The 19,452-nt window shown below is 40.0% G+C and overlaps 3 protein-coding genes across 3 annotated transcripts; all 3 read left to right on the forward strand.

The window, feature by feature from the left end:
* The first annotated feature begins 107 nt into the window (after positions 1 to 107).
* Positions 108 to 2,448, forward strand: LOC147230027 (protein S100-A11-like). Its single transcript, XM_086155814.1, has 2 exons — positions 108 to 239; positions 2,185 to 2,448. The coding sequence occupies exons 1-2, from the start codon at positions 108 to 110 to the stop codon at positions 2,317 to 2,319; spliced, it is 267 nt and encodes an 88-aa protein (XP_086011940.1). The 3' UTR covers positions 2,320 to 2,448.
* Positions 2,449 to 2,892: 444 nt separating this feature from the next.
* Positions 2,893 to 8,156, forward strand: LOC147230028 (protein S100-A13). Its single transcript, XM_086155767.1, has 3 exons — positions 2,893 to 3,038; positions 6,557 to 6,678; positions 7,468 to 8,156. Exons 2-3 carry the CDS (start codon positions 6,559 to 6,561, stop codon positions 7,627 to 7,629), a joined length of 282 nt encoding a protein of 93 aa, XP_086011893.1. The 5' UTR covers positions 2,893 to 3,038; positions 6,557 to 6,558; the 3' UTR covers positions 7,630 to 8,156.
* Positions 8,157 to 10,092: 1,936 nt separating this feature from the next.
* On the forward strand, positions 10,093 to 12,328 carry LOC147230029 (protein S100-A1-like). The gene is made up of 3 exons (XM_086155771.1): positions 10,093 to 10,216; positions 11,022 to 11,178; positions 11,727 to 12,328. The coding sequence occupies exons 2-3, from the start codon at positions 11,023 to 11,025 to the stop codon at positions 11,889 to 11,891; spliced, it is 321 nt and encodes a 106-aa protein (XP_086011897.1). The 5' UTR covers positions 10,093 to 10,216; position 11,022; the 3' UTR covers positions 11,892 to 12,328.
* The last annotated feature ends 7,124 nt before the right edge of the window (positions 12,329 to 19,452 follow it).

Below are 19,452 nucleotides of genomic sequence, written 5' to 3' on the forward strand. Positions count from 1 at the left end.
ATAGCTCATTGGATGATTTTTATTTTCAATTCCCTTCCTTCCTGGGTTGAGGTTGGTAGGCGTTCCTTGTTCGTAGTTGTTTCCTTGAAGTGTTTTCCTGCCCAGTGATGGAGTCGGCCATTGGCTCAATCGTGGCCCTGTTTCAGTCGTATGCCGCAAGCGATGGATTGTCCGACACCCTGAGCAGAGACGAGTTCCAGAACCTGGTCCAGTTAACGATCAAGGGAAGCGACAGACTTGTATGTTTAGTTTTGTGCTTTCTCCCGTCATATAGGTCAATCTTATTTCCTATTCATTTGATTTTTTTAATAGATTTTATCAGCAGATGCAAACTTTGAAGATGACAAACAACATCTTCAAAGTTTAATATCTTCCAAAAAGCTCCACAATGTGACATTGGCTTCTGATTTAATGCTAATTTCAAATTAAGGGCTGTATCTATTGTTTGAACAACTCTTTGATGTTAAATTGATGTCTGTTTATGTCAGATAGACATCTTTTGGAGCTGAAATTGACACTTGTTTGATGTTAACTTGACATCAGTTTGGTGTTAAATTCATCTCTGTTAATTGTACGTCTTTCCAGTGTTAAACTGACATCTTTTTGATATCAGATTGATGCGGAATTGATATCTTTCATGATTAAGCAATGTCCTCTGAATTTTGTTGACTTATCTTTAATGTTAATTTAATGTCTTTTTGATCCTGAATTGATTCCTCTGATGGTAAAGCAATATCTGCTGGTGTCAATCAATTTCTTTTTGATGTTAAATTGATACCTGTTTGATGCAAATTGTTGTTTGATTTTAAAGTGATGTTTTATGAGTCTAATCTACGCATTTGTAACATCAAATTGATGTCTTTTTGATGCTGAATTGATTAACTTGATGGTAAAGCAATGTCTTATGATGTCTGTTGAGGTTCTCAGTCATCCAGTTCATGGTAAATACCTGTCAAAATCTTCGTTATTTTTCACTTGAAGATGTTTCACCCCTCATCTGAGAGGCTTCTTCAGTTCTAATGACCTGGGGGGGGGAGTTTCTAAATATATTCAGAAACATCCCAAAGATCATTAGTTTCATTGTTACATTGATTCCTTTGACGTTAAAGTAATGTCTTTGAATGTTAATTGGCATCTTTTTAATGTTAAATTAACATCTTTTTGGGGCTGAATATCCTTGATGTCAGCTTGACAAGCTGCTCCAAATGAGCTTGGTGGCTCCCGGGGAAGTTTTGACCAGATGTCTTTGCCACCGCCGGGGAACCCCAGGCCTCTGGCTCACCTACTTACTCACCCTCCAATCTAACGAAAAAAGAACATCCTCCCAGGCCAATGGTGGGGGTCACGCTTGCCACTCATAACCAACTCCATGTCTGCAACTTATGATTAAAAGGGAAACAATTCTGTATCCTGACAGTTGCAGTGAACACCCTTATCTTTTTCGAAACTACAAAAATGAGAAATAATGACTTTCTGTCAGCCAGCTGGAGTACTGTTTCATTGTGTGTGTGTCTGTGGGGGGAGGGGCGTCTGCAAATTGTAGATTGGATAGAGGAGAGTGACCTTTGGCACGGCCAGGAAATGATCTGCAAAAGTACTTTAAATCTGATATTTGCCAGGCAAAGAATAAGAAAAAAACAGAATAACCCTCCAAAAAGGCAGCACTCTCCCGAAATGTTCATCTGGAGGCCACGTTGGTGCTTTTTCAGTGGCATAATTACCTATGACTCAGACTCCTTTCTACTTTTGTTCTTTTGTTCTAAACAATCAAAAAGAAACAACATTCATCCATGTAAATACATATAGAGAGAATATTAAACTCTGAAATTAGCTGATGAATAGGTAAGACATTTTTAAATTTTACTTTGCCCTCAGGTCTGGTTTGGAGGAGCATTTCAATGTAAAAAGTTTTTTTCTATTATAAATATTCAGAGTCTTTTCTCTCCAGTCATCCTCGCTCTTTTTTTTCTTTCTTTAAATATTTTTTTTTTCTTTTTGCAAAGACTATGGATCAAACCACCGGGGCAGGATGAGGTAACTCAGGGCGGCTCCCCCGAGGGTGGAAAATCAGGTTTTAGCATTGGTGTCGTACTCACATCAGCCACTACATGGCGACAAATACAGGCTCTGCGACAAAACCCGCTGTCTTCTGCAAAACCCACTGTCTTCCTGTTTTCCTATTAGAACTCAGCTGACCCCGCGGCCACGGACCGACTCATGAGTTCCTTGGACGAGGACCAGGACGGAGAGCTGAGCTTCCCCGAATTCTGGCAGCTGATTGGTCAGCTGGCGGGCGCGCGTGAAGGATTCCACAAATAGCGTGCGTTGTGCTTCTCGACAAACGTTGACTGATTGGTGGAGAAAACCGCGGACGTGAGCCTCAGCTTTTTTCAGTCTTCATAATTAAATGAATTTATTTTTATTTTTAATTAGGAAAAAAAAACACCAGATGCGTCTCTGATACCAAACCCTAACGGAATACCAGCCAACGCGTTCAGGAAGCAGCTCCGTTTGTTTCCCTGCAGCGCGCACGCACGCACGGGGGGATTGGATTTCCAAATACAATATTATATTAATAAAATGTTAAATTGATAAATAATAATTAAAAAAATAAAATAAAAAGGGTCCTTCAACGTTGGCAACGAAACTTTTCGGGGTGTGGCGCAGGCGCAACTATTGTTTTTGGATGAACCCCCTAAAAAATGAATAAATATATATACAAATAAGACACTAGTGACGAGTATTCACGTTTTGTTATTATGGCTTAAAATAACAATAGCAAAAATAAAATAAAAGCAGCTGTCGGACCCCCCCTCCCACACACATTCCTGCTCCCCAAAGCACACGCCCTGTTAAAGAGAGAGAGAGAGAGAGAGAGTTGGCAGTGTTGCGAAGTTAAATCACGGAAAAGATACGTGTCCCAGGCTGATCCGCGCACAGGCTGAGTTGAGGAAGAAGAGGGTCCCGCCGACGAGGAGGAGAAGAAAAAGACAAAGAAGTTCTGGGGAAAAGGAGTTATTACAAAAAAAACTAACAGGGTAGGTTTCTCCTCCTTTTACCTCCCACGCCATTCCTTTTTTAGGTTTGATTTCAATAACAGCATATAAAAAAAAATAAAAATAAATTTGACGCACTCTACAAATCGCGGGCGCGCGCCGGATCAGGTTTTACCCAGTAAACGGATACCTCCTTTCCTTAAATACGCCGGAAGGGAAACCGGAGTCCCGGCATTATTTATTCATCCGCTAGTGTGGTGTCTCCGACAAATTACCGGCGTTGTAGTAACAGCCCCCTCATCAACTCCATCCTCCTCCGCCACTGGAGCAACTGCGCACCACCTCTTCTTTTGCTGCCGTGACCACCGACGCGGATGGATACGTTTTTTTTATTATATTGGTTTTTTTTTTTTACTGTCCGCGGTACTGCGTTAAACTGCGGCCGGTGTTACGGTATTAATTGTTCATGTCATGACAGCCATGTTTAGTGACGTAATGGAGTCGGGGCGGTGGCGGCTGTCCGGAAGTGATCCGGTCAAGTGGACCTAGCCTGGATTACAACGTCCTTATCAATCATGCGTTTTACTAGATTAATTTTAGATTTTTTTTCTGATGTTTGCCATAATTTTATGATTACGTCGCTTACTAAGTCAAATTATATATTGTTTGAGCCTTATTTATTTGTTTATTCAACTTCTCAATTACTTTTTTTTTTTTTTAATTTTAAATTGAAGGTCATATATTGCTGCATTGAATCCAATTCCTTAATTCTTCTTTTGGGTTTTTCTTGTATGGTTGTTTTTCCATGATCTAGTAATTGGAATCTAGGTTGTATTCAATTTTCTTGTTTATATATTTTTTTCTATTTCCACCATCTTTCCGCTGAGTTGATGGTTTCAATGTTGGACTATAGTTGTTATTAAAAATAAGGCTTAGAAGCTTCCATCCATTTCCTGTGTGCTCATGCTGCAGCCCCCACCTGCGACTTCCTGGAACTGGTCTCTGCTGGTTTCTTGCAACAGTAACTGAAAAACGCCACAACGTTATAGAAAGTAATTCCCTCAAAAAAAGATCCAGTACAACGGGTTTGTGTTTGGAGGCAGGTCACGACCTGTTGAGCTGTGAACTTCATGACGTGACTTGAAACAAGCCTTAAGTGTCAGAAACACAAACAAAGACCACAGGAAAAAAATCTTATTCTGTTTAGTCAAATGTATACCAGGGTCCTGCAGCTCCCACAAAATTTGACACAAGATAATTTGCCTGAAAAATTATGTCAAAAACAAAACTTCCATTTTTGATTCAAATAAACATATCATTACAGTACAGCTCTTGCAATGAATTTTTGCAATATACACTTATATAAAACAATACAATGCAGATATATTTTCCAGCAGTGAATAAAATCCAGGACATTTTCGCAGAGGGTGAGTTTATCAAACATATGTTGTCCATGTCCTGTCCATGGAGGATTGTGTGTGTGTGTTTTTTGGCCATCAATGACAGGTCCCAATCTATTAATGATCCTAGACGGTGGGGTGAGATCAATATGAAACCTACTGTTAAAAGAAATTTTATTAACAGAGATGCAGATTGTTTTGCAGATTTTATTTTATTTTATTTCATTTACAAGGAAGAGTTAGGATTTAATTTGATGTTTATTATTAAGATAAATGAGTTTATCTTTTTTTGGGTCAAGACAGAATGTTAAGAAATAATTTAGATTTTAAATTTATTTTATTTGGGGAAAAGAATTAGGATTTTATTATGTTACATTATATTTCATGTAAAAGTATTTTCGAAGAAAGAATTAACATTTACATTTTTTTTTTTTACTGAAGGGGAAGAAGGATTTTATTTTTGTATTTTGGAAGGACATAGCTTTTATTTTACTCAATATTCAAGAAAAACTTGGGATTTTATTTTATTTTGTTGAGGTTTTGGATACATTTTTTATTTTGATTTATTTGTACTAATTTTCCTCATCAGATTCATTTGTTCATGTTGAATCAATTGGGGAAATAAAGGCCAAAGGTCAACTGAATCAAATCTAGAAATTGTTGATAATCAGAAAATAAAAAAAATTTCAACCCAAAAAATCAGCAAGAATATTTTGCAAGAAAGGGAAAAAAGGAATCCTCAAAAAAATGACTTAAACTTTGGTAGATTTCACATGATAAATATAGCAAAATCCGCAAGATTTTGCTGTAGTATTAGTGATAAATTATGCTTTGAATAAAATTGTATAAAAAACTGCAAATATTATATACATATATATATTATATAAATGGGAAAATAATACTAATAGATGGTCGTCAATTTAAACCCAATAAATAGAAAAATCTGTAAAAAATGAGACAAGCCTGAAACCCCTCACAGACAGGATGAGATGCACCCACTGGATTCAACAGTGTATTGTAATAAATTAATCAATGAACCGCATGATGGTGAAAGATGTTGGAGGAAAAAGGTTTGTGTACCACTGACCAAATGTCTGACACCGTGCGTGTGCATGGCAGCGTCCGTGCACGTGTGTGTTAACATGGACGGGACTCATGAAACTCAAGCCAGGGGTCTGTGCGTTCTGCTCTCACTGACACACTAATTAGGTTAATGCATCAGAGGTCCTAATTGCGGCTCCTTTGTTTTCTTTTGTGTGTGTGTGTATGTGCGTGTGTGTTTGTGTGAGGCCGCTGCAGGCAGGGGTGTTGCGCGACTACTGAGGTGTGACGTGTGTGTCAGATGGGAGGCTTAGCGGCTTCTAGTATTACTTAACAAAAGGCCTCGACATCAATGACATGTATATGATTACCATTTGATTCAATGTTTTATCTATCTATCTGTCTATCTGTCTATCTATCTATCTATCTATCTGTCTATCTGTCTATCTGTCTATCTGTCTATCTGTCTGTCTGTCTGTCTGTCTGTCTGTCTGTCTGTCTGTCTGTCTATCTATTCTTTCAAATCAACTGAGTATAAACATTTCCCAATCACTTAATTCCTTTTTTTTTATATATTTCCAATGTTTACAATGTCATTGACGTTTCCAAGGTTCTCAAAACTCATCCAACCATACTTTTCTATTTTACTCAACTTTCATGCTTTTCTCCTTGAGTGTGAAGTCTTGAGGTTGTTTCTGGAGGGGAAACACAGAATTAGCCTCTGGATCAAATTAGTTTGAATTAGTTACCCGTCTCTGACGTTTAATCGCAGGAATGTGGCGCAAAGAAGGAAGTGACTTTTCATTCGAACAGATGAGTGGAAGAGGAGCTTAACTTGACAAAATACACATTTCTGTCAGTCCGGAAAGACACCAATGAAGGTGCTCACTTATTGAACAGGGAGGTGTGTGTGTGTGTGTGTGTGTGTGTGTGTGTGTGTGTGTGTGTGTGTGTGTGTGTGTGTGTGTGTGTGTGTGTGTGTGTGTGTGTGTGTGTGTGTGTGTGTGTGTGTGTGTGTGTGTGTGTGTGTGTGTGTGGAGGTCTACGAGGGGGTTTGTAGGAGGAAGTGCATTGTAACATATTACATTTACCCTTTCCTTCTCCACATCCCCTCCCCAGACATGGAATCAGCCATTCAGACGGTGGTGACCTCCTTCTTGAGCGTCTCCAGGGGGAAGGAGAGCTTGGATGGGAAGGCCTTCCAAAAACTGGTGCAGAAGCAGCTGGGTGGTATCATGGCGGTAAGGAGCCGTGGTTGCGTGTATATCTATCTATCTATCTATCTGTCTATCTGTCTATCTGTCTATCTGTCTATCTGTCTATCTGTCTGTCTGTCTGTCTGTCTGTCTGTCTGTCTGTCTGTCTATCAGTATATAGATAGATAGATTATATAGATATATAGTCGAAGGTCAATAGCATGTATACATATTTAACTAAAATTGACAAATTCACTAAAAATTCTTTAAAAAAGCAAAAAGTGTGTGTGTCTGTGTGTATAAATAAAAAATTAAAACTTCTAATAAATTCTACAACATGCTATAAAATGACAATAATTAAAAAGGTACATATTTTTTCACATCGTGATTTAATCCACAAATTATGAAAACAATGAATTACAAAAAGGATATATTTAGGTTAACAAATTGCAATAAAATGCCAGAATAATCTGATTAAATCTGGTTAAAAACATTTATGAACTAAAAGTCACAATTAAATCCACAAAAAGCTGTAAAATGTCCGTAATTAAAAAAGTGCATTTTTTAAAATTGTAATTAAATCCACAAAACATCAAAACACACCGAATTACAAAAAGGATACATTTAAATCTAGACATTGGAATAAAATGCCAGAGCAACCTTACAACACAATAAATTGAAAAATACTGTACCCATATTTTGCAATAAATGTATTGCCAATTCACACTGAACATTAAAATTGTGCTCAAAAAGTTACCTAAAAAGATCCGTAACATCAGTAACATCAAAACAAAAACTAATTTTCTTTTGTTATTTCCCATGGTTTGGCTCCAGGACACCAACAGCTCCTCAGCCATCAAGGAGATGCAGCGCGGCCTGGATGAAAACAGCGATGGGAAAGTCAGCTTCCAGGAATACCTCACCCTGATTGGCTACTTGGCCAATTCCCTCAGTCAGAGCAAGACGGGTGGTGGCGCTGCTGCTGCCATGTCATAAATTCATCAGTCAATCAGATGCCTTGACACTGGCGGCTTCAGTAAAACGTTTAATTTCTAGCCTGCTTAGCTATGCTATATTCATAAACTCAGCCTTCTAATCTCTGTTATCCAGTCAATCCACTTGTTGTATTTTTAAAGTCCCAGTAGATTAGTCCTTAATTTCCTTTTTTTAATAACATCACTTACAGATTTTAATATTTCTTTTTGCTTGTCATCTGTTGTTTTTATATTGTTAAAGAGAAATGCCTTTTTTTCAGTTGATTTAAAATAAAAATCTTGAAGCCAATTTTTGGGAAAGTAAATAAATATTAAAAGAAAGGAAAAAAAAACAATCTGAATCCTGATAAATTATGATTTTTCTTTACCAAAAGAGTTTTCTTTTTCAAAAACATTAAAAAAAGATGAATTAAAAATCATTGTGGCCCTGCTGGTAGTGGTAGTGTGGCCTGTGTTGTACTGGGGGGAGCCAGAGAGCGATGGACACAAACTGAAATTTATTTTTCAAATAAATGAAATGCAAACCTGTCGAGCCTTTTATTATTTACTTTCTGACTTCTCTATGTATGACCCTGAACATCAGTAATATTTATATCAATGTATCTCTCTCTCTCTATATATATATATATATACTCACACAATCACAAAAGGCCCTGTCTTTGATATTGAAATGTAAACATTTTTTTATATATATTTAAATTTTACTTTATTTACATGTAAGAATGTTCTTATATATATACACAGATCTTAAACTAAGCAATTTAGAGATAGTTTTTTACTAATTCAACAAAACAAATGTATGGATACTTACACATTTATTGAAATAGCATAAAAATACAAAAATAAAATAGAATGAAATGTAATGCAATATAATGACAATATAAGCTGAATTAAAATAAAACACAAAAAATAGCAGCTTGAAATCTACATTTTGAGAAATCTTCACACATGTGCGCACCTACACGTGTGCATACATTATTTTTTCTTAATTTACAGTGTTTAATTTTTTACCTACATAGAGATTAACCTCCTGTCAGCTGATTGGCTGTCTCATCCACACCCTGTGGGGGCCAATTATAGCTGTGGCTCCCTCCAGGTGCAACAAGATCCCAATGCCCAATGAACGCATCCTATCGAGCACCGTAGCAACACAGTGCACAAGTACACACACTAACACACACAGACACACAAATTTACATATGATGCATAGACTTGCAGCATCAGGAGACACACAATATAATATAATATAATATAATATAATGTAATGCTATAAAACAAAAATAAAATCAATGAGCATAAAATAGTAGAAATGATACACATTTTTAATTATAATAATTGCATTCATTAGTGTATTCTAATCAGATTTATATTTCACTTCTGCATACGTAGAGAGAGACAGCAAGAGAGAAGGAATACACAAGTGATATGTACGAAAATGTACATATTAAGATTTTCAAATATATGTAGCTGTGTAAACATAACATATACATTCTTAAGCATATATAACAAATTCAACTTAGATAGATATGTATATATCCCACATTATGTAATGTATTTACACACACACACACACACACACACACACACACACACCCAAACCACCACTGGGTTTGGTCAGGAAAAGTAAATAGTGTCATTGTTTAGTGAAGGAGTAATTCAGAAAGATTAACACAGTAACAAAAAAGGCGTACATACAGTTACCATTTTTCTTTGTTTGTAAAAAACACATTTTGCATTCAAAAGCAATGATTATATAACTCTTCTAAAGCCAATCCTTTCACCCTTTCAATACCAGCCTGTTGCTACATGCCTGCCAAATTCTGCAAATACATAGACCTGATAGCAAAATACCAGATTAAACACCCAGTAGTAAAATGCGGTGTTAAAACAAGGAATACCAGCAAAGTCTATAAGTTCTGATTTCTGCTTTTTATTCAAACTATTGTAACATACAGTTTTAACCTTTTCCTTTTCTTTCCTTTTTTCTATCCTCCTTTATTCTACTTGCTATTTTTCTATTTCTTTTTTTTTGTTAACATTTGGTCAGCAACACAAACACACTGAAATAAAGTTTAGAAAAAAAAATCATATAATATCAGTTTGATTTGTGAGAAGTTTAATTTGTTTCTTCAGCTGTTGATCACAAGACACTTTCCCATAATGCTGTGAAAACAAGAGGCTGTTTCTGGTAATTGGTAAAGAAGGTATTGCATGATTTTGGCTATACCTGGCAATGTATTTCAGAATTTGACTGACTTCCTGTCAATTCACACCAGTGTGACATTGGACATACTGTTTACATGCATTTATCATACACAAATAATTATAAAAGAATTTGTACTCTGAAAAGAAGAATAACTTTACAATGGCACACTTGTTTTTGTGCCATCTGAGAGGAGGAGCGCTCAGGTGGGGCGTGGAAGTGGAAGGTGTTAGTTTCAGGAGATGGCAGGTGTTCGGTGTAAAAAGGAGGACAGATGGGTGGAGTGAGGGAGGACTTTAAAAGTTGGGATCGTCTCTGTGGTCCTGACCAGTTGCCCCCTCATTTCATTATCATCTCGCTCGCCAGCCGCCCAGCAGTCATTCAGGTAAATTTTGGAATTTGCCTATTTTTTCGATGCGGGCAAAAACTTTACTTACAAAGAACAGGTATATGTCAACTCGTACATTAGTTTCTTTCAGACACTGAGATATCCCTTCCACTACTACTGTATAGTTGTACTTTCAGTCCATAGTTTTCGGGCTGTAGTCTTGTACTATTAATTTCAGTTGTATTTCCATAAGCTTTCTGTAGATGCTGACTTTATTATCATTTAAATGTTTTCCATGTTATATTTTTTCCCATTAATTTTCTATCTATCTATCTATCTATCTATCTATCTATCTATCTATCTATCTATCTATCTATCTATCTGTCTATCTGTCTATCTGTCTATCTGTCTATCTGTCTGTCTGTCTATCTGTCTGTCTGTCTGTCTGTCTGTCTGTCTATCTATCTATCCAACTATCTATCTATCTATCTGTCTGTCTGTCTGTCTGTCTGTCTGTCTGTCTATCTATCTATCTATCTATCTATCTATCTATCTATCTATCTATCTATCTATCCATTTTTTTTTAAGAACATACTCATGAGAGTCACAGGCTTTGAGTTTCAAGCTTATCAGCCAGATCACATGACCGGGGCCACTGACCGCGCCCTCCTTCTTCACTGGGCCGCGGAGAGAGAGAGAAAGAGAGGGGAGAGGCGACAATGAGGGAGAGGTCAGGGTGAAGGAAGGAGGAGAGAGAGGAGGAGGGACATTATATAAACAGAGAGACGAGGCTGAGGTGAAGACCACCACAGGGTTTTTCCAGACACATTTCTCACATCGGCACTCTCTCGACTCTCTGCAGGATGTCTTTCGCTGACAACAGCTCCACCCTGGAGTCCTCAATGCAGCTGCTGATCCAGACCTTCCACAAGTATTCTGGCAAGGAAGGGAATAAATACACGCTGAGCAAGGGCGAACTCAAGGACATGCTGGTGTCAGAGCTGGGGAGCTACCTTGGGGTGAGCAGTGTGGGTGAGGGTTATGGCGAAATCGCTGTTAAAAACCATCATAAATACATAAAATCAACTACAATTAAACACAAGATGAGACCTTTTACAAGGCTTAATACTGTTCTGAAGACATTGTCCCATCTGATTATAAAATGAAAAAATTGTAAGTAAATAAAGATATGATTATAAAAATAATCAGGAAATGCCCTCAAAAAACATGCCCCAATATCTAATTCAGAATTTGTTTTCGTTTTAGCAACAAATCTGGTACAACTAATCAATTCAAAGAGCCAAAAAGATTCTCCAAAAAAGTAATAAAAAAGATAAAATGTTCAAAAATAATCAGTAAGTAAATGTCTCAAAAATAACCCCCATTTAGAAAGGCAAATGTAAAAAAAAATCCACCCCCAAAAAAACTCTGGGTCTGGGAAACATGGTTGCATTTTCCCCAAATAACTTTGTTAGATCCTCAGAAAAAGGCCCCAGTTTTTAACTGTATTGAAAATTATTGTGGTATCTATCCCGCAAGTTTATACATTTCCTGTCTCCGACCTCAGAATGCTCAGGACAAGGATGCAGTGGACAAAATCATGGGCGATCTGGACGCCAACAACGATGGGGAGGTGGATTTCACAGAGTTTGTCATCCTGGTCGGCGCCCTGACTGTGGCCTGCAACGACTTCTTCCTAGAGTTCAATGTGAAGCAGGAGAAGAAGAAGTGAGCACCACTCCCTTAACAGAAAAAACAAAATTGAAATAAATTAAAAAATAAATAAATAAATACATCACCACTGTCTGGAAAGAGAAAGCAGGTTGCAGAGCAGGTTCTGTTGCTCACTCACCTTGCATGCATGCACTGGTGTTTGATTTGTGCTTGTTTTCATATTCATTGTTGTGTGTTTTTGTGCAGAGGACCCAAGCCCGCTCCACGAGTACCCCCTTAACCCTACCTAAAGAAAAAATAAATAGATAAAAACACATCAAAGAGAATAAAAGTTAAGCCACGTGCATGTGGTGCACGTGCTGCAGGGGACATACATTGGGCACCAGGGGGGTGTAAAGGGCCCTGTAGGGAATCTGTCTGACTTGTACATCCCCAATTCCCCAAAAGTTTGAATGTGCGATGCAGTGGAAAAATTTCAATAAAAACAGAATACAATGATTTGCAAATCTCATATGCCCATATTTCATATTGTACCTATTTCCAATTGGTGAACCTCTGCCCATCTTTACATCTGAGAAACTCCTTGAAACACCCCTTTCAATAAGCAACATCAGCCAACTGTAGTCCAGTAGTTGCAGCTCTGGGTTTGGTGGTCTCGTTGGCTGCCCTTTGGCTGTAGCCAAACCCTAGGTGGACAGCCCCAGCAGTGGCATGAGATTGGCCTTGTTGAATACTGAGATGAAAGGGATGTGTTGCTGTTAGTGGGCTGACCATGATTCTGACACGTTAGCCATTGCGAATGTCAGTAACTTGGGATTGACGAAAACTGTAAATTGTGTGCCCTGCTGTTGTGAACAGAAGCTTAAGTGGAAGCGGCTCCTAGTGTTGCCAGTATTTATCACTTTGGCCAAAGTAGTCATAGCTGTGAGCCATTCCACCAAAACTTCAGCACGTTCCCCTTTAGGGCCTTGTACAGGGGATACATCAGTGGAGAAGTGTTGGGGGGGTTGAAGTTTACCTTTCCCAGGAAATCCTGCGGGGACGTCACCATGACCAGTTGTGGAAATTTTTGGACCATGCCTAACTTACATGGGAGTGGCACGGCCCCCTCTTTGGTGACTTCCAGAAAGTTAGTACTGGTCAACCCCAATGACCACTTGGCTGGGTTGATGATCAATCCATGCAGGCTGAGACGCTTGAAGAAAAACTGCAGGTGGGTGAGGTGCTTGGCCATGGCAGCACTGGCAACAAGGATGTTGTCCGGGTACATGTACAGGAAAGGCAGGACTTGTTCAGGAGAGTCCATGAGGTACTGGAATGATTTTGTACATTCTTACGGTTGAATGGCATTCTCAGGAGCTCAAAACATCTTAGAGGGGTGATTACTGCCATTTTGGGGACATCCAGCAGGCGGGCAGGCAGTCGGCGGTATCCCCGGGTGAGGTCTGCTTTTGAAAAAATAGCCTTGCCTGCCAAGTGCACAACGGATTGCGTTTTGGCAGTGGCGGGCTGTGCATTTTACACCCCGGCCTTCAGTAGCGCTCGGAATCAATCCACCCCCCAATAATTAGTTTATGGCCATAAAAAAACATCTTATTATGCAGAAATGCAGTATAAAGGGAGGTGCATTGCAGATAGATAACCCGTGTAGTCTTAAAATTCGCTCAGCGAAGCACATCACGTGATGGCAAAGGGATGCCCAACTGTGTACTCTTCCACTGACACCCGTGGCTTTGTCCAGGGTGCGGCCCAGCACCCCAAGTGCCACAATTTCAAGAGTGTTTAAAACAAGTCCTTACTAGGAAATAAACCTGACCGTTGAGGCGATGGTATAAAATGACCACACCTCCTCGACTCGGGGCCAGAACCTCCTCACCTGCACATCCGCTAGACGCGTCTCAGCAGGTGTCCAGAGGGAGAACGATCCTCTCAGAGTGGCATTCATTCTAACTCAGGATATTTCTGGCCCGGGATATCTCCTAAGTGTATTTCCTGACCTATAATAAACCATTCTTGCTTGATCGGTTCCTGAACACACCGAGACAACAAAAGTCCGGTCTTGTGGGCGGGAGCCACAAAAACGGACAGTAGCCACAGTAAATGCCTTTCTACCAACAGCTGTGACACATAAAAAACACCAATAATAACCTTATAAACTTGCTGTACTATTTAGGGAAATAGCAGCATTTTGTTCACAAAAATTTTGATCATTTGTAGACAAAATCCATCCTCCTTTCTTTCCTCAAATAGAGTTCAGTTATTCTGTCGTAGAGCTTATCCGTGTGCTTTGGCTCCAAGCACTCCCAGCAATACAATTTGGAGTGTACCTCGGAGCCTGTGAGCCACGGGTACTGGTCGTAGTTCGTGGCTTGAAAATGTGGGACAAATCCTTTTCCTGATTGTGACAGATTCGCGAGGTTAGGGGTTGCCCGACCTTTCTTTACTATGTCCAGCTTTTCTTCAAAAAGAAGATCGCTTTAACAATATATTAGTAACTAAATCCGTTTCTTCTCCTCCTGTAGCCAATGTGGGTTGAAAAAAACGATATTAAACAAACACAACTATTTTTCCGTTCACAGCTCACTAATATGCTTCTCCTTGCTAATACACTTGTCCACTCTGTGACTATGCAATCAGAGGGTGTGAATAGTTGACATTGCTGAAGCATGCTAGAAGGCTTTGATGTAGCACACTCAAAATCTGATTGGTTGAAGCAACAGCGCCATCGACACTTATTTTCATGCTTAAAGGGCTTGCAGAACCTATTTTGCAGCCCCCCTCCCACCCCCCACCCCCAGACAGACCCTGCCTGGCAACAGATTATGGCTGAAATGTGATTGGTTAAAAGCTTTAGTATGAAAATGCATGTCTGGAAGCGGCACAACCAGGAGAAAAGCTATGAAAGGAAGTGAACAGTATTCATGGACAAATTTTAATTTGATTCAGACATTTTTTTAGGCCAGCAGAGAAGGCCTTGCAGGCCCTGACGGCCCACCAGTGTGTTTTGGTATTGGCAAATTAAGCCTGTGGCCATCACAACTTGGCCGCCTGCTGCTGCCAGGATTTGGGGATACACATGAGGCCCAAGGGCTGCTCAAGTGGCGGCTAATGCCCAGATTATTTTCTTAATTTTGTCAAAGTTAGCCCTGGCAATAGTGAGCCTAGCCAGGTGTTGTTGCCTTGCTTTTGTATAGTTGGGGGGTGGGGGTGGGGGTGGGGGGGTCTGATTGTCTGATTGTAAGATTGTATAAGACTATACATGTAATTTCTGTCTTTATTTATCTTTATTTATTTCTTAAAATTATTACTTCATCCAGAGAAAATGTCATAGTTGTGCTAAAATTTCCTTTTATTAACCCTCCTGTTGTCCTCATTTTCTGTATACACCCTGTGTCCAACACCGTGGCAGGTCATTTTGACCCAAGGACAACAGGAGGGTTAATCAGGTTTCCCACTTGTTCACTTGTCCGCTACATCTCACCTTATTGTGGTATACTATTCAATTCCATTGCAGTGATTAAATTAAATGGCTAAATCAGTTATGGCTTCAGCAAAGCATTTGTTTGTGGCATGAGAATGTAAACAAGTAATTTTAAACAATCCTGGTCGTTGGTATTGCTAGTCCGCATAGGACTTTACATTTGTGCAACATTGTCTCATTTGTGCAATTGTCTCATTTCTTTGGCAATGTCATGTCTCATTTCTGTCTGATTTTCTGGCTTGGACATTTTCCAGCCCTACATTATTGTGGTATACAACGATGAGACAGAATTAAGGGCATAAGTGTGTAGCATTTCCATGGCGACATGTCAAAAAAATGACCAGAATGCTGTAAATCATTTTGAAAAGTGAGCAAATGCAAGAACTCCATCAACACATTGATCAACTGCCAACATCAAATATTGCAAGAAAACGTCACTAATTAGTTTATATCTATACTCCAGCCTAGACGCCAACATGGCTCAAATGTTGATATTTATTTAACCATTCAATTCAATCACTGTGAAGTAATTAAATAGTATTCCATCATAAAGTAAATGTGAAAAACTGATTCTCTTTATCAACTTGTCAGAAATCTGGAACTGTCTTTGTTTATATTAATGGGTTCTGTTGGGGGGGGGGGGTATAACATCTCAACGTTATGTGATTATGCTGATTACAAGTTACCATCCAAATTAAACAGTGTCCCAAGAGAGGTGTGTGTTCTGCAATTAACTACCATTAGGGTCGGCGTGGTGCAGGAGGTAGAGCAATTGTCTTTGGAACTGAACATGCCTGGTTGGATTCCCAGGTCCTCCTCATGTGTCGAAGTGTTATTGAGCAAGACACTGAACCCCTAACTGAACACAGAACATTGACACTGAACATTCCAAACAAATTCTCCCTTCAAGATAACTCCTACTCCATTTCTCTTCTTGTCAGTACCATGATAGTACAACAATGAAGAGTGGAAAAGCAGTTGATCCTGATGATATACCTGTGGAGATGTGGAGGTGTCTAGGAGAGGCAGCAGTAGAGTCTCTGGTTAGATTATTCAACAGGATCTTAGAGAGTGAGAAGATGCCTGATGAATGGAGACGATGTGTGATGGTGCCTATTTTTAAGAATAAGGGGGATATGCAGAATTGCGACAACTATAGATACAGTTGATGAGCCATACAATAAAGTTATGGGAAAGAGTAGTGGAAACTAGATTGAGAGCAGAAGTCAGCATTTGTGAGCAGCAGTATGGCTTCATGCCTGGCCCATGTCTCTCCAAGCCTGCCTTGGGGGGGCACGGAGCAGTGTCTCCCTGTGCTGGTCCCAAGCCTGGATAAATGCAGAGGGTTGCGTCAGGAAGGGCTTCGGGCGTAAAACTTTCACCAAAACCAAACATGTGAGTCAACCATAACTATGTCATACCGGATCGGTCGCGGACCGGGTTAACAACGATCGCCATTGGTACTGATGACCTACAGCGTACTAATGGAAATTGGGCTACTGTGGGTCGAAGAACAAGAACAAGAAGAGGAGGAGTGCGTGTTCGGAGGCGGAGAGAGGAGGAAAGGAAAGAGCCTGGGACTGAGAGTAGGGACTCTGAATATCGGGACTATGACAGGAAAAGGTAGAGAGTTGGTCGACATGATGCAGAAAAGGAAGGTGAATATACTGTGTGTCCAGGAGACAAGGTGGAAAGGTAGTAAGGCTAGAAGCTTAGGAGCAGGCTTTAAGTTGTACTATCATGGTACTGACAAGAAGAGAAATGGAGTAGGAGTTATCTTGAACGAGGAGTTTGTTAGGAAGGTCCTAGGGGGAAGAGAATGTCAGATAGACTTATAAGTCTGATACTGGAAATTGAAGGTGTGATGCTCAATGTTGTTAGTGGGTATGCCCCGCAGGTGGGATGCGAATCTGAAGATAAAGGAGAAGTTCTGGAATGAGTTAGATGAAGTGATGCAGAATATTCCCAGAAATGAAAGAGTGGTAATTGGTGCAGACTTCAATGGACATGTTGGTGAAGGTAATAGAAAGGATGAAGAAATGATGGGCAGATTTGGTATCCAGGTTAGGAACGCAGAGGGACAGATCATGGTAGATTTTGCAAAAAGGATGGAAATGGCTGTAGTGAACACCTTTTTCCAGAAAAGAAAGGAACATAGGGTAACTTATAAGAGCGGAGGTAGGAGCACGCAGGTAGACTACATCTTTAAAGACGAGGTAACCTGAAAGAGATCAGTGACTGCAAAGTAGTTGTAGGTGAGAGTGTAGCCAGACAGCATAGGATGGTGGTTTGTAGGATGACCCTGGTGACAAGGAAAATGAAGACGACAAAGGCAGAGCAGAGGACAAAGTGGTGGAAACTGAAAAGGGAGGAGTGTTGCATGGTTTTCAGGGAGGAGTTGAGAAAGGGTCTGGGTGGTCAGGGTGAGCTTCCAGATGATTGGACAACTACAGCTAGTGTTATCAGGGAGACAGGTAGAAGAGTACTTGGTGTGTCATCTGGATGGAAAGTAGATAAGGAGACTTGGTGGTGGAATGAGGAAGTGCAGGAGTATATACAGAGAAAGCAGTTAGCAAAGAAGAAGTGGGATACTGAGAGGACTGAAGAGAACAGACAGGAGTTCAGGGAGATGCGGCGAAAGGTAAAGATAGAGGTAGTAAAGGCAAAACAAAGGGTGTATGATGACTTGTATGCTCGGTTGGATAGTTAGGAGGGTGAGAATGATCTTACAGGTTGGTGAAACAGAGAGATAAAGATGGAAAGGATGTACAACAGGTCCGGGTGATTAAGGATAGAGAAGGAAATGTATTGACAGATGCGAGAACAGTGATGGAAAGATGGAAAGAGTACTTTGAAGAGCTGATGAATGTGGAAAATGAAAGAGAGGCAAGGGTAGAAGAGGGGACTATTGTATACCACAAAGTAGCACAAATTAGTAAGAGTGAAGTGAGGAAGGCATTGAAGAGGATGAAGAGTGGAAAAGCAGTTGGTCCTGATGATACACCTGTGGAGGTGTGGATGTGTCTAAGAGAGGCAGCGGTAGATATTTTGACTAGATTATTCAACAGAAAGAGTGAGAAGATGCCTGAAGAATGGAGACAAAGTGTGACGGTGCCTATTTTTCAGAATAAAGGGGATGTGCAGAATTGTGGCAACTATAGAGGGATTGAGTTGATGAGCCATACAATGAAGTTATGGGAAAGAGTAGTGGAAACTAAACTGAGAGCAGAAGTCAGCATTTGTGAACAGCAGTATGGCTTCATGCCTAGGAAGAGAACTACAGGCGAAGTATTTGCGTTGAGAATCCTCCATAGAAAAGTACAGAGAAGGCCAGAGGGAGCTGCATTGTGTTTTTGTAGACCTAGAAAAAGCATATAAGAGGATGCCAGGAGAGGAGGTCTGGTACTGTATGAGGAAGTCTGGAGTGGCAGAGAAGTATGTTAGTCTGGTGCAGGACATGTATGCTGGCTGGATGTTACAATGACCAAAAGACAGCAGGTAGAAGTAGAGGTTGCAGAGATGAAGATGTTGAGGGTTCTCTTTGGTTGTGACAAGGATGGATAGGATCAGGAATGAGTCTATCAAAGGAACAGCACATGTTAGATGTTTTGGAGAGAAGGTCAGAGAAGCCAGACTGAGATGGTTCGGTCATGTACAGAGGAGGGATAGAGAATATATTGGTAGACGGATGCTGGAATTGGAGCTTTGCAGTAAGACAGAATATATGTGTGTGAATGAGAGGCTACAGGGAGGAACAGTGAGGCTACAGGGAGTGGAGATCACGTGGGCCCAAAGGAAGCTTTCTCCTTCTGGGGTATCGACAATGCAAGGAAATAATATAATCAGCCCATAACTACATGGGAGGAGCTGGGCAATGACCTGAAGACAGCCAGGACCACCGTTCCAAGGCTACTATCAGTAATACACTGAGACGTGATAACTTGAAATCATGCATCGCACGGAAGGTTCCCCTGTTTAAGTAAGCCCATGTCAAGGCCTATCTGACGTTTGCCAGGGACCATCTGGGTTATCCTGATGAGTCATGGGAGAAAGTTTTGTGGTCAGATAAGACCACAATAGGACTTTTTGGTCTTAACTCCATTCACTGTGTTTGGAAAAAGAAGAAGGATGAATATCA

This window comes from Fistularia commersonii, chromosome 11 (genome assembly GCF_037954325.1).
Source record: "Fistularia commersonii isolate RoL2024-O1a breed Wild chromosome 11, RoL_Fcom_v1.0, whole genome shotgun sequence".
Taxonomy (NCBI): domain Eukaryota; kingdom Metazoa; phylum Chordata; class Actinopteri; order Syngnathiformes; family Fistulariidae; genus Fistularia; species Fistularia commersonii.